Genomic DNA, 15603 nt, shown 5'->3' with positions numbered 1-15603 from the left:
GTGTGGATACGCAGGTGTGTCTTAAGACTATCTAACTGACTGAAACTCTTATCACACTGTTTACAGTGGTAAGGTTTTTCTCCAGTGTGGATTCGCTGATGTTTCTTCAGTTTACCTGACTTAGTGAAACCCTTGTCACAAAGTTTACAGTGGTATGGTTTTTCTCCAGTGTGGGGACGCTGGTGTTCCTGCAGACTAACCTACTGAAATCCTTGTCACACAGTTTACAGTGGTATGGTTTTTCTCCATTGTGGATACGCTGGTGAATCTGCAGATTACCTAACTGACTGAAACTTTTGTCACACTGTTTACAGTGGTTTGGTTTTTCTCCAGTGTGGAGACGCTGGTGTATCTTAAGACTATCTAACCTGCTGAAACTCTTGTCACACTGTTTACAGTGGTATGGTTTTTCTCCAGTATGGATTCGCTGATGTTTCTTCAGTTGACCTGACTCAGTGAAACTCTTGACACACAGTTTACAGTGGTATGTTTTTTCTCCAGTATGGATTTGCTGATGTTTCTTCAGTTTACCTGACTCAGTGAAACCCTTGTCACACAGTTTACAGTGGTATGGTTTTTCTCCAGTGTGGATATGCTGGTGTGTCTTCAGATGACCTAACCGACTGAAACTTTTGTCACACTGTTTACAGTGGTATGGTTTTTCTCCAGTGTGGAGACGCAGGTGTGTCTTAAGACTATCTAACCTGCTGAAACTCTTGTCACACTGTTTACAGTGGTATGGTTTTTCTCCAGTATGGCTTCGCTGGTGTCTCTTCAGTTGACCTGACTCAGTGAAACCCTTGTCACACAGTTTACACTGGTATGGTTTTACTCCAGTGTGGATACGCTGGTGTGTCTTAAGATTATGTAACTGACTGAAACTCTTGTCACACTGTTTACAGTGGTAAGGTTTTTCTCCAGTATGGATTCGCTGGTGTTTCTTCAGTTGACCTGACTCAGTGAAACCCTTGTCACACAGTTTACAGTGGTATGGTTTTTCTCCAGTGTGGATACGCTGGTGTGCCTGCAGATCACCTAACTTACGGAAACTCTTGTCACACTGTTTACAGATGTGGGCTTTCTTTCCTGCGTAGTTCTGCTGATTTGTCTTCACTTCTCTTGCCGGAGCTAAATTCATGGTAAACTGCTGGTCACTGTAATTAGATGTGGGTTCATCTGTGTCTCTTTGTTTCTGGCTGGTTACAGAGCTGTACATTTTCTGACATGCTGCTGAAGGGATGTGTTCATTCCTCAGTGTTTGGCAGCAAAGGACATTGTTGTGGCTCCTCTTCCTGGGTTCATGGAGGAAGGTGGAGGCACATGAACACTCGGAGCAGGATACCCGAGTCTGGAAACATTGGGCCTCACTCCTTCCTTCCATCATCAAATGCGGCTATAAATGGACTGTGATGAGAATGAGAGTTCTATAGGTTCCTCTGTTGGGGTTTGGACAATATGTATTTTATACTGTAACACTCTCTCCCTCTTCTCCGTGTCTCTCCTTGCTCACTCGTGCTGCGTCTCAGGAAACTGGTTCAAGATAAACCTCTTTAATTAACACTGAGATAATGTGAAAGTCTCAAGACAACTCACACTTATGTACTGTAGGCTGATCAGGAGCTGAGGTCTGACATCACACACACAACATACACTGTTGCAGTGCAAACATAGAAATGCAGATTTGTGCAGGCTGTTCATTTTTGAGAGATTTACCTACACTATGATAGTTGTTTGAGCGGTGCCTAACCGCTCCAATGACTGGCCGTGTCTGTCTCTCTGTCTGTGATACAAACAGCTGCAATGCCGCTGGGTGACCTAAAGTGGCACTGTTGAGCAGCCTAAAAGGGCCATTCACACTGAGCACTATAACTGTGACTACAGCCAGCCAGCGGTGTTGTTGAGCAGCCTGCACCGCTCGGTTCACACGGGTGTGATTTTTACTTGCGCAAGCGGAGCGCACAAGTAAGGTGGTCGTGCTGTCTTTTTTATGCGTACGCCTGTGGTATTTATACTGATTTTGAGAGTGATGTAATGAAGATATGTATCAATGCCGGGGTATAACTGGCTTTCGATGGTGACGTAATAAAGCTATGTTTCAGTGTCGGGTGGATTAAAGGTAATGTCTCTATGTATACATGTATGTAATCTTGTTTACGTCACCATCGAAAGCCAGTTATATCCCGATACATATCTTTACGTCACATTCAAAACCAGTATACTGTATATACCATGGCATAAAGAAACCCAGCCGACCACAGTACCTTTTGAGTGGTGTAAACCACTCCTACAACTGGCTTTGTTATTGAGTGGTGTAAACCACTCCTACAACTGGCTTTGTTATTGAGTGGTGTAAACCACTCCTACAACTGGCTTTGTTATTGAGTGGTGTAAACCACTCCTACAACTGGCTTTGTTAGTTTACGTGTCTGTCCGTACCAAAAAAAATGAGCATGGTTGCTATGGTCACCCAGTTCACACGGGTGTGATTTCATTACGTCAGACATTACGTCAGACCACAGCTGATCAGTCTATATAAGACCTTACACCACTCAGTTCACACGGGTGTGATTTTTTATAGTACTTTTCAACCTACAACTTTCATATACGTACATACATACGTTACCTGTTTGCTAACCAATATTGAAACATATCGTAATTACGTCACCATTGACGGCCAGTTGACAGTACTTGCACGCTCTGCTTGCGCACTAGTATAGGCCATTTATGTTTATGTTTATGCCTACTTGTGTGCAATGCGCAAGTAGGCACTCGACAGAGTGCAGTTCTAGTTCTTATTGTATTTCGTTGCAGGATACAGAACTCGGAGAACCACAGTTACATAACATAACATAAGTCACGTTTTGTCTCAGGATACAGAACTCAGAGAACCACGGTTACATAACATAACATAAGTCATGTTTTGTCCCAGGATACAGAACTCGGAGAACCACGGTTACATAACATAACATAAGTCACGTTTTGTCCCAGGATACAGAACTCAGAGAACCACGGTTACATAACATAACATAAGTCAATTTTTGTCCCAGGATACAGAACTCGGAGAACCACGGTTACATAACATAACATAAGGCAAGTTTTGTCCCAGGATACAGAACTCAGAGAACCACGGTTACATAACATAACATAAGTCAATTTTTGTCCCAGGATACAGAACTCAGAGAACCACGGTTACATAACATAACATAAGTCAAGTTTTGTCCCAGGATACAGAACTCGGAGAACCACGGTTACATAACATAACATAAGTCAATTTTTGTCCCAGGATACAGAACTCTGAGAACCACGGTTACATAACATAAGTCAAGTTTTGTCCCAGGATACAGAACTCAGAGAACCACCGTTACGTAACATAACATAAGTCATGTTTTGCTGCAGGATAAAGAGTTCCAGCAGGACCTGGTGGCCACCAAGTCGTACGCGGCGGCGGGCCTGTGCTCCTGGGTCCTGAACATAGTCAGGTTCTACCACGTGTACTGCGAGGTGGAGCCCAAGCGCCAGACTCTCAACAAGGCCAACAGCGACCTGGTCAACGCCCAGAAGAAACTGGTCACCATCAAGGCCAAGATCCAGGTGAGACCGATCGACTCGTAATGTAGCGACGGAAAACGTCACGAAACTACACTCTTGTCAGTTTAATTAACCCATTTAGACCTGAGGACGCATCTGTGTCACCTTATAGCTGGTAACCACTTTAAAGGTATATTCAGTGATTTCACTTAATTCAAATATCACTTGTTTTTTCTTATTTTTTGGATAATCCTCCCTACTATAAAGTTTGCTGACCATATAAGGAGTTCCTCCTTGTCCCCAGTGAGCCCCTGGGGTCAAACAACCCTAGTTTTGGTTTGGGCTTTGGGTGGCAAAGCCTTCCTCCAATCAGGATGAGAGGGGCCTTCCTCCAATCATGATCGAGTGGGGCGGGCCTTGGTGCACGTGCTGTTGGTCTGTTGTACTTCCCCCACTGTAGGGCGTGTGCATGCATGTGCACATCTTGTTACCGGGGCGGACCGGGTTTTTTTTCCAAATCACCCAAATCACTGAATGCTCCTTTAACCATTATTTTGAACTTCATCTGTCGCAAAATAGCAGATATACAAGCTTGTACATCTGCTATTTTTTTTAAATCGTGGAAATGTGGCGCAACTCTTTGAATATATGCTCTTTCACAGCAAACGTTTTTAACTCCTTTGAACAACATATTTTCAGATGGGGGTCTACGGCCAAATACATATCATTATTGACATGAAAAGGTTTGGGAACCACTGATATAGAAACATAGGTTTTTCAGAAAACTGTCAGTGTTATAAGAGGCTTTTAGAGGCTTTTTCAATCGATGGAAACATTCCCCAATCCTAAACCTCGCCTGCTGAAAGGTTGTTGGCCTTTGTGTGGCCTCTCCACTCATTTTCTTACACCGTTTGTACTTCTGCAAATAACCGCCAAAACAAGAGGAGATTGAGGAGACTAGTGCCATGGAGAGGGGTTGATAAATTCGATTACACTTTTTTTTTTTTTTTGGATAATCCTCCCTACTATAGAGTGTGCTGACCATATAAGGAGTTCCTCCCTGTCCCCAGTGAGCCCCTGGGGTCAAAAAACCCTAGTTTCAGTTTTGGTGGCGGGTGGCAAAGCCTTCATCCAATCAGGATGAGAGGGGCCTTCCTCCAATCATGATCGAGTGGGGGCGGGCCTTGGTGCACATGCTGTTGGCCTGTTGCACTTCCCCCACTGTAGAGCGTGCATGTGCACATTTTGTTACCGGGGCGGACTGGGTGGTTCTCCAAATCACTCAAATCACTGAATGCTCCTTTAAGCATTTCCATGTATGTTACATGCAACTAAATACGTTTGCACCAGGGAGTCCTTCTAGAGATGTTTTCCTCCTGCACCGCAACCTTAACGAGTGGTGTGTGTGTGTGTGTGTGTGTGTGTGTGTGTGTGTGTGTGTGTGTGTGTGTGCGTGTGCGTGTGCGTGTGCGTGCGTGTGCGTGTGCGTGTCAGGAACTTGATGACAACCTGGCCAAGCTGACGGCTAAGTTTGAGAAAGCTACCGCTGACAAGCTGAGGTGCCAACAGGAGGCGGACTCCACCGCTCACACCATCTCATTGGCCAACCGCCTGGTGAGCACGCATGCATTAAAACCCATCCATCCATCTTTTTTTCGAAATAGTAAAAATGCCCACTGAGCAATTTTCGGCTTTTAGACGTCTAAATGACCGTCTAAAAATGGGGTAAAAATAGCAGTCTAGGCTTAGATTAGACGTTGAAACAGTTTCAACGTCTAAATATATATTTAGACGTTGAAACAACGTCGTTTCAATATACGTCACCATCGAAGGCATTGGGTCCTTTAATCCACATCTTTATTACGATATACTTCATAATACTACGTATACTACGTAATCCACATCTTTATTACGATATACTTCATAATACTACGTAGCAAATAGCTAAACCTAATAATTCAATATTTCAATCGTTCTTTCAAAGAGAAGCTGAGATTTGACAGTTTGTAGCGGGCGACAGTACTTGCGCGCTCTGCTTGCGCACTAGTAGGCCATTTATGGCCTACTTGTGTGCAACAAGCAAGTAGGCACTCGGCAGAGTGCAGTTCTAGTTTGTAGACTATTTTTATCCCAGTTTTTAGACCATTCAGACGTCTATTAGACTCCAAAAATGCTCAGTGGGTGGCAAATACGTTTAGGGCCCTGAATGTACAGAGTAGGAAAAAAAGGAAAAAAAGGCAACCGTAAATTAATACCATCTCCTTTCTATGTGAAAAGTGAGTCTACCTCCCCTTCATGTGGTCCCCTGAAAGGTGGACTTTCAGACCTTTTGGTTAATCGTTTGTGTGGTCCATCACATGCAGGTGGGAGGTCTGGTTTCGGAGAAGGTGCGCTGGGCGGAGTCCGTGGAGAGCTTCAGGAACCAGGAGAGGACGCTGTGTGGCGACGTGCTGCTGGTGACCGCCTTCGTCTCCTACCTGGGATACTTCACCAAGCGCTACAGAGTCCAGCTCATGGACCACGCCTGGAGACCCTTCCTCAGCCAGCTGGCGGTGGGTGTGGGCTTCTCACGCCGCACGTTAACCCATTCAGGCCTGACGTCGAAATTTAAAAAAAAAAGTTTTCTAAATCATGACAATTTTCGGAAAGATTTGAGGCACATTTTAACGATTTTTCAAAAATAGCAGGCCTACAAGTTCATAGCGCGCCACTCGGTGGCACGCTATGAGCTTGTAGATCTGCTATTTTTCAATAGCTAAATTATAACATAATGTTTAAAACACCAAAAGGGGTTCCCGCCCAAAATGGGTTAATGGTTAATGTGGTTAAACGCTAACGTGACATGGATGCGTTCCAGGTCTCAATGGGTTAAAATAGCAGATCTACAAGCCTGTATAGCGTAGGCACTGGGTAATTATGAAGACGTGTGGGGACGTCCTCGGCAAAATAAGTGTTACATGATAATAACGTTGGTTGTGGATTGTGTCCAGACCCCCATCCCGGTGACCCCCGAGCTGGACCCCCTGAGCATGCTGATGGACGAGGCGGACGTGGCGTCGTGGCAGAACGAGGGTCTGCCCGCCGACAGGATGTCCACGGAGAACGCCACGGTGCTGACGTCGTGCCAGCGCTGGCCGCTCATGGTGGACCCGCAGCTGCAGGGCGCCAAGTGGATCCGCAACAAGTACGGAGACGACCTGAGAGTCGTACGCATCGGACAGAGAGGGTGAGACGGGTTTTATGTTTGTCAGGCAGACATTACAGAGAGGGTGAGACTGGTTTTATGTTTGTCATGTGCAGACATTACAGAGAGGGTGAGACGGGTTTTATGTTTGTCATGAAGACATTACAGAGAGGGTGAGACAGGTTTTATGTTTGTCAGGCAGACATTACAGAGAGGGTGAGACAGGTTTTATGTTTGTCAGGCAGACATTACAGAGAGGGTGAGACGGGTTTTATGTTTGTCATGAAGACATTACAGAGAGGGTGAGACGGGTTTTATGTTTGTCATGAAGACATTACAGAGAGGGTGAGACTGGTTTTATGTTTGTCAGGCAGACATTACAGAGAGGGTGAGACGGGTTTTATGTTTGTCATGAAGACATTACAGAGAGGGTGAGACTGGTTTTATGTTTGTCAGGCAGACATTACAGAGAGGGTGAGACGGGTTTTATGTTTGTCAGGCAGACATTACAGAGAGGGTGAGACGGGTTTTATGTTTGTCAGGCAGACATTACAGAGAGGGTGAGACGGGTTTTATGTTTGTCATGAAGACATTACAGAGAGGGTGAGACGGGTTTTATGTTTGTCATGAAGACATTACAGAGAGGGTGAGACGGGTTTCATGTTTGTCATGAAGACATTACAGAGAGGGTGAGACGGGTGTTATGTTTGTCATGAAGACATTACAGAGAGGGTGAGACGGGTTTCATGTTTGTCAGGCAGACATTACAGAGAGGGTGAGACGCATGGATTAAAGTTCTCAGTCGCCACGACTGATTTCACACTGTGTGAAAAGAGGAGTTAACGGGCAATTATGGGCACTGTATTTTGCCCGTAAACCTCAAGGTTTTAGTGGGCATATACAGTTAATATATATTACGGTAATATACAGGTGAGTTTACCAGAGTTTGTTGGAAAGTTTAACGGGAGTTTCCTGTTTTATACACATCCGTATTCCATGCTTTTTGCGCTGTGTCAGCCATTTGGATTCCACAGCAGTCTTCAATGGAATCATGCTGTGCACCGAAAATAGCCCAATCTATAAGCTCACAACGCGTCTTGGACGTGTTGTGAGCTTAGAGATTGGGCTATTTTCGGTTATTAGTTTTATCTAAGATGAAAGTGTAAGGCTACATAATTGTTGTGCTAATTGTTTTAAGGAAACACATGCCGTTTTCAGTCATGATATTTTGTTTTGATTTAAACCATGGAGATGGGTTTGTGTCTGTGTCATGCAGAGAGGGTGAGACAGGTTTATGTACAGAGAGGGTGAGACAGGTTTATGTACAGAGAGGGTGAGACAGGTTTATGTACAGAGAGGGTGAGACAGGTGTATGTACAGAGAGGGTGAGACAGGGTTTATGTACAGAGAGGGTGAGACGGGGTTTATGTCTGTGTCAGAGAGGATGAAACAGGTTTCTATTGTGTTATTTTTCATGTTGGTTTTCGTGGTTATTTCTCAAGTTACTGCAACCACCTAAAAAAAACGCCTGGATTTCCGAGTCACCAGGCCTGGTCTGTGTTACTAAATTGCCGTGTGATCCGGTCGGGAGCGGATAATATCGTAACGTTACGTCATGTTGTAGTCATTGTTTTGTAGTCATCATCAGGCCTTCAAACCAGAACTTCCTTTCCCTCAAGCCGGAAGAATAATACCTTCCCAATAAAAGCCCAAACAGTTGGATCATGATGGAGATAAGACTTGGATCGTGGGTGTTATACTTGCAGCTTCATTCATTGCCGTGCTCTTCGTTGGATTGACAGGTACCTGGACGCCATCGAGAGAGCGATGTCCAGCGGAGACGTGGTCCTGATAGAGAACCTGGAGGAGAGCGTGGACCCCGTCCTGGGACCCCTGCTGGGCCGGGAGACCATCAAGAAGGGCAGGTGGGACACTCAATCCTGAAATTCCTCAATTAGACCTGAGGCCGATTTATATATAAAAATGGCTTCTAAATCCTAAAGGTTTTCTGAAAAACCCATGTTTCTATGTCAGTGGTGCTCAACCTTTTTCATGTCAAGGACCCCCAGGAATTGTCTGTATTTGGTTGCGGACCCCCATCTGAAAATATGTAGTTCCAGGGACCCCCCCCCCCCCAGAAGCAAAGATTTGAGTTAAAAAACGTTCGCTCTGAAAGAATACAGTATATATTCAAAGATTAGATAGCAGATCTACAAGCTATGAGCCCGATAATTCACTTCCTGGGTGTCGGTATCCGAGTGAAACAGAGTCTTGCTGCATTAACTGACTGGATGGGGTGTTGGCGGTAAATTAGTTAATTTGGTTTCCTCTCCCCTCGTAAAAATGGGAAACAAAGGAGTGTGAACCTCAGGTCTTAAATGTTTTTTGTCAGGTGAAACCTGACATATAACAAGCAGCTCATGAAATGTAAGCGACCTAGTCATCCATGTGGCCTAAGCCAATGGGAGTCGGACCCCATACTCTGAAACGCCGCCTAAGCCAATGGGAGTCTGACCCAGAAACGCCGCCAGCTAATCGTGTAGTAGCGACCCAGACACGACTGACTGCCTCCTAAGCTATGACACACGCACCGCGGAAGGACTGATTTCACCTAGCCTCGGAAACCCAGACGTTTTTATTTCCAGGGAGAAGAAAAAAAAAGTCTGGGTCCGAGTCCACTTCAAATCGGCATAGAGTAGCGCAAACGTCGATCACTCTCTGCTGATTTCTGATCGTCTGCACCTTTGTTAAATTGACGCACACACGTGCACACACACACACTCCTCTCTCTCTCTGTCGCTCCTACTAATTAGTCTCATGTCGCACAGCTGCGTTTAGATTCTCCCGGCGGATCCTGCCGGGAGCTGCCTATATGCCATAGAAAGCATAGGTGGAGGCCTGGGCCGTGGCTCAGCGGTCCAGGCACCTTGGCTGGTAATCCAGTCAGGCAGTGTGCCTCGGGTTCGACTCCCGATCCCGACGGCCTTTACTGCATGTCACCCCCCCCCATCTCTCTCCCCATTTCCTGTCAGCCTACTTGTCTGTCCCTCCATAAAAAATATAAAATAAAGGCGAAAGCCACAAAAAAAAAACATTTAATAAATAAAATATAAAAAGAAAGCATAGGTGGAACCCAGGCTAGATTTCACCCAACACCCATATGCACACGCCGCAGCGAGAGCGGGAACGATGCACAGCGCCACCTGACAAATGACTAGGTCATCATTTCTTGCAGTGTTGTTTTTGGCAGCAAATTTAGGTTTTAGTCATTAGTCTCTTGAATAGTTTTAATTTAGTTTTAGTCACATTTTAGTCACCTGGAATGCTTTAGTGTTAGTCTAGTTTTAGTCGACTAAATATCATAAGATTTTAGTCGACTAAATCTACAGTTGATTTAGTCGACTAAAATGTATTTTGGCGGATTTTACACTTGCTGAAAATAGCAGATCTACAAGCTATTTTCAGCATGCAACCAAGTGTAAAATGACTTATACTGGATCTCTTGTCCACTAGGCCCTTCCTAACATTTTAGTCTAGTTTTTATTTGTTGACGGAATTGTCAGTATATTTAGTCTTAGTTTTAGTCAACGTAGCTTACTTTTCATTTAGTTTCCATTTAGTTTTCGTCAGTGGAAAAAGGTAGTCGACGAACATTTTTCGTCATAGTTTTAGTCGACAAAAACAACACTGATTTCTTGTTTTTCCTCTCCCCTCGTCGTCCTCATCAGGTACATAAAGATGGGAGACAAGGAGTGTGAGTATAACCCAGCCTTCCGCCTCATCCTTCACACCAAGCTGGCCAGTCCTCACTACCAGCCGGAGCTGCAGGCCCAGTGCACCCTGGTCAACTTCACCGTGACGCGCCACGGCCTGGAGGACCAGCTCTTGGCTGCTGTGGTCAGCATGGAGAGACCCGACCTGGAGCTGCTCAAGGTCAGCACTTTGTTGAAACTTTGTTGGGTGGGGGCGGGGTTCCTATAACTCAGGGGTGGGCAACTTTGATGATGGAGAGGGCCACTATATTTCCACACTCACTCACTCCAGAGGGCCACTATATTTCCACACTCACTCACTCCAGAGGGCCACTATATTTCCACACTCACTCACTCCAGAGGGCCACTATATTTCCACACTCACTCACTCCAGAGGGCCACTATATTTCCACACTCACTCACTCCAGAGGGCCACTATATTTCCACACTCACTCCAGAGGGCCACTATATTTCCACACTCACTCACTCCAGAGGGCCACTATATTTCCACACTCACTCACTCCAGAGGGCCACATATGCATATTTCTATTATAGCAAAAATAGCCGATCTACAAGCTCAAAAGCGCGACCCGTTTTGAGCTTGTAGATCGGCTGTTTTTGCTATATTTGAATTGAAATCCTGATTTATTTATTTTTTGTTGCTATTTTTGAATTGGAATCCTGAAAAGTAAATGTTTTATTTAATTTCAAATGCATTTAGTTATATTTATGTTAACTTTATGAACTTAAATGCAAATACATTGGACAGAAAAAATACAATAAAATCCTAATAGCCTACTAGTAAGTAATTCAAGCGGGTCATGTTTGGAATTGTAACAGCTGAAATCAATATTATATCAGTATTCCAAAATTAACCTGCGGGCCACATTAAGTGAAGGTGGGGGCCGCATGTCGCCACCGGGCCGCCAGTTGCCCCATGTATGCGATAACTGACTGATAGTTACACGGTATAGTAAGTTAGGAACCAAGGGAGCCCCTAAGTCACTCGTTCTTACTGTTTCATACTTGCCCTGGTGAAGATTTCCTTTGTGAGTCGAAACATGTTTAATATAGTACCTTGATTTTATATCCGCCCTGTCCTCACCTTTTAACTTTTTTGAGTGCTCGGATCGCCGGCTTTTCTTGAAATGTATGATACTTTTCTTGTACATACCCTTTCTTGTAAAAGTATGATAGTTAGGATCCTGCAGGACCCATATTGAGCCATAAAGGTCTGTAACTCTGAGAGTACAAATGGGGTCCCTTACGGGTTCCATCTTTACACTCTCAGAGAACTAACACTGATGCCGTTGATCGTTTTACAGTGTAGGGGGTCCCAGAGATAAAAATGGGGGTCCCAGAGATACAAATGGGGGTGTGGCCTAATGTATATCAAAGTCGGGGTGTGTCCTATTGCATGTCAAAGTGGGGGTGTGGCCTATTGCCTGTCAAAGTGGGGGTGTGGCCTATTGCATGTCAAAGTGAGGGTGTGGCCTATTGCCTGTCAAAGTGGGGGTGTGGCCTATTGCATGTCAAAGTGAGGGTGTGGCCTATTGCCTGTCAAAGTGGGGGTGTGGCCTATTGCATGTCAACGTGGGGCTCATTGAAGTCAACATGGTCGAGAGCTGTACAAATCTCTTATGGGGTATCTTTTCAAATGGGGTACGTGGCCAAATTTATATATATATATCGTTTTTGCAGTCTGCAAGGTGCACGTGCTCTACGGCAGTGTTTTTCAAAGTGGGGTCCGGGGACCCCCAGGGATCCTTGACACAGAGTCCCCCATCGTAATGATCCAAATGGACACTTTAAAGGATTGTAACATTGACGGTGTAGCTACACATGGAACTCATACTGTGTGTGTGTGTGTGTGTGTGTGTGTGTGTGTGTGTGTGTGTGTGTGTGTGTGTGTGTGTGTGTGTGTGTGCCTACATGCGTGTGTGTGCGTGCGCGTGACAGTCCAACCTGACGAAGCAGCAGAACGGTTTCAAGATCACCCTGAAGACTCTGGAGGACAACCTGCTGTCTCGTCTGTCCTCGGCCTCGGGGAACTTCCTGGGAGACACGGAGCTGGTGGAGAACCTGGAGACCACCAAGCGCACCGCCGCCGACATCGAAGAGAAGGTTGAGCTTTCTTCTGTCTACCATAACCATTCTGACTGTACTAGAAGAGAAGGTTGAGCTTTCTTCTGTCTACCATAACCATTCTGACTGTACTAGAAGAGAAGGTTGAGCTTTCTTCTGTCTACCATAACCATTCTGTACTAGAAGAGAAGGTTGAGCTATGTTCTCTCTCTCCTATGCTAACTGTGATAACCATTCAAACTGTTCTAGCAGTGCTATCCTATGCTAACTGTATTAACAGTCACTGCGCAAAAAGCATGGAATACGGATGTGTATATTACAGGAAACTCCTGTTAAACAAACTTGAGGTTTACGGGCAAATCTACTGCCCATAATTGCCCGTTAACTCCTCTTTTCACGCAGTGAGTGCTAGCCTAGATGCATGTGTTTGGTAGCCTGGCGGGGCCAGACTCATAGCGAGGAGTCCTCCCCGCGGGGAGGAAGCGTCAGTGAATCCTCGCTATGAGTCTGGCCCCTCCAGGCTATGTGTTTGGACCAACATACTAACAGTCCTACAGTCATGAGTCCGACAGACACCCTACCCAAAACAAACCCAACCCTAAACCTAACCTGACAGGAAGCCACATGGGTAGTTACTAATGTCTGTCGGACTGTTAGTATGTCTGACCAACGTATGCACCCCCCTATGCAGTCATAACCTATGCTAGCTGTGCTAGCAGTGCTAACTGTGCTGACGGTGCTGCAGGTAAAAGAAGCCAAGGTGACTGAGGCCCAGATCAACGACGCCAGAGAGCTGTACCGGCCGGCCGCTGCCCGCGCCTCCTTACTGTACTTCATCATGGACGACCTCCACAACATCCACCCCATGTACCAGTTCTCCTTGAAGGTATGTGTCAGGCACCAGAAAGGATATAGGACGCAAAAGCAGGTCTAGCGGTGTGTACTTCGCCTGCGTTGTGTTGTGTTCAATGAATTCACCCAAGTCTTCAGACAGCATCGGCAGCAGCCATTTATTCACATTCAGGCTGGCGATAAATGAGGAAGTGAATGACACTGTCAGAACCAGCACAGCTTCATAACGTTTCAGAATCACAGCATGTGATATGCAAGACGTAGACTGGGAAACTTTCTTATTTTACACACAACAATAATAAGGAACATGTAGGAGGAAGTGAATGACACTGTCAGAACCAGCACAGCTTCATAACGTTTCAGAATCACAGCTAAACACCAAAAAGAAAAGACACATTAGGTGTGTGCAGTGATGTTCACATCATTGTACCATGAATTAGGTTACATTTACTTAAATACAATATCACTTTTGTCACGCCAAACAGGAGCTCAAGTTTCTCAACCTACCATGTGATATGCAAGACGTAGACTGGGAAGAAGGAAGGGGTTTTACTTCCCAAGTCTACAGGGGCAAAGGGGGTGGGAGGAAAGAAGACGACCAGGGGTTAAAGGGACCAGGCAGAGACGTCGTCGGAAAGGATAGCGTCGGTCAGGGTTTCCGGGGAGGCCGTCCGTGAAGCGTCGGTTCCGATAGGGGTTTGGCAAGTCAGTGGGTTGGGTCCAGGTCCAGGTCCAGGTCCAGGTCCAGGTCCAGGTCCAGGTCCAGGTCCAGGTCCAGGTCCAGGTCCAGGTCCAGGTCCATACACAGAGGTTCTAGGATGAACAGGCAAAGGTACAAGGATAACTAGGGACAGGCAACAGGTCTGAAACAGGCAGAATAACGGGTTCAAGTATAACGCGTGCTAACCTAACCTAGGATAAACCTGGCTGATCAGCAGGCAGAGAACAATGGCCTGAGGCAGGCAATACGTATCCATGGCTACTCAGGGATGAACCAGGTGCAGGAGTGAGAGTGGGTGCAGGTGTGCTTCCACTGGCATGGGCGTGACATGTGACAGTATATGAGACATAGACATATAAAGGTAGACCGTAGACGCCTCTTCCGGCTCTGGGGCGTCTGTATCTCGAGGGAAGGCAACATAGGAGGCAAGCAGCTTTCCCGAGGTTCCTTACGAAGCGTAGCGGAAGCAAAGCGGAAGCTCGGCAAGCTTCCGGATACGTAACGGAAGAGAACGTTCGGTAGGCCAATCAGAGGCGCAACTCCCTCTTTCCCAGCGGCACTTGCTTTGGCAATGTAAAAGGAAGTCCCGGAAAAATAGAGGGCAAAGTTTTAAAAACTAAAATGGAACTAAGCATGTGTGGGTGGGTGTGCGTGTGTGTGTGCTTGTGTGTGTGTGTGTGTGTGTGTGTGTGTGTGTGTGTGTGTGTGTGTGTGTGTGTGTGTGTGTGTGTGTGTGTGTGTGTGTGTGTGCATGCGCGTGCGTGTGTCCAGGCGTTCAACGTGGTGTTCCAGAAGGCCGTCCAGAAGGCCACTCCTCATGAGGTCCTGAGCCAGCGCGTGTCCAACCTGATGGACAGCATCACGTCCTGCGTGTTCAACTACACCACCAGGGGGCTCTTTGAGTCCGACAAGCTCACCTACAGCGCTCAGCTCGCCTTCCAGGTGAGGAGCTAGTCCACCCATAATGACCAGTGGCGGAAAGTAACTAAGTACATTTACTTAACCCATTTAGACCTGAGGCCGATTCTACAAATGTCTTACAGTTTTCTGGAAAAACCTATGTTTCTATGTCAGTGGTGCTCAACCTTTTACATGTCAAGGACCCCCAGAATTATCTGTATTTGCTCAGCTCATGGTGTTTTTTCCTGTAGCAAGATGGTGGCCTGCACAATAATATGGGAGCGGGGATCTTTAGAGGTGTTTTTCTCTGAATTGCAGCTCAGATTGAGGTGGATTGAACAACACGTCGATGTTAGATTTTACTCTGAAAAGCCCCGCCTTCCATTTCCCCCCAAAAAATGTGAGGACGTCTAAAGTCTCTCTAGAAGCATTTATATTCTAATTGAGATGCAGCAGTACGCATGCACGAAACACAACGCGATCGCTGAAGAAGGAAAGGACAAACAAATATATTTTTATAAAATGGTTTGATATAAAGACGTGTGTACATGTCCAAGGCACCCCGTGGTTTTGATTCTAAA

The 15603-nt window shown here is 45.9% G+C and overlaps 1 protein-coding gene across 1 annotated transcript in view; it reads left to right on the top strand.

Annotated features, from left to right (window-relative positions):
- Positions 1-15603, top strand: part of dnah9 (dynein, axonemal, heavy chain 9) — a gene marked incomplete at its 3' end in the record, with an annotated part of 115670 nt that overhangs the window by 89323 nt on the left and 10744 nt on the right. The window contains exons 58-66 of the mRNA XM_079510771.1: positions 3397-3591; positions 5023-5142; positions 5892-6080; positions 6519-6754; positions 8515-8637; positions 10441-10645; positions 12424-12588; positions 13295-13435; positions 14894-15064. Coding sequence (XP_079366897.1) covers positions 3397-3591; positions 5023-5142; positions 5892-6080; positions 6519-6754; positions 8515-8637; positions 10441-10645; positions 12424-12588; positions 13295-13435; positions 14894-15064 — 1545 coding nt within the window. The remainder of the gene's footprint in view (positions 1-3396; positions 3592-5022; positions 5143-5891; positions 6081-6518; positions 6755-8514; positions 8638-10440; positions 10646-12423; positions 12589-13294; positions 13436-14893; positions 15065-15603) is intronic.

This window comes from Electrona antarctica (assembly GCF_951216825.1).
Source record: "Electrona antarctica genome assembly, chromosome: 9".
Lineage (NCBI taxonomy): Eukaryota > Metazoa > Chordata > Actinopteri > Myctophiformes > Myctophidae > Electrona > Electrona antarctica.
The sequence above is the reverse complement of the archived record's forward strand: the minus strand, read 5'-3'. Positions and strand labels throughout refer to the sequence as shown.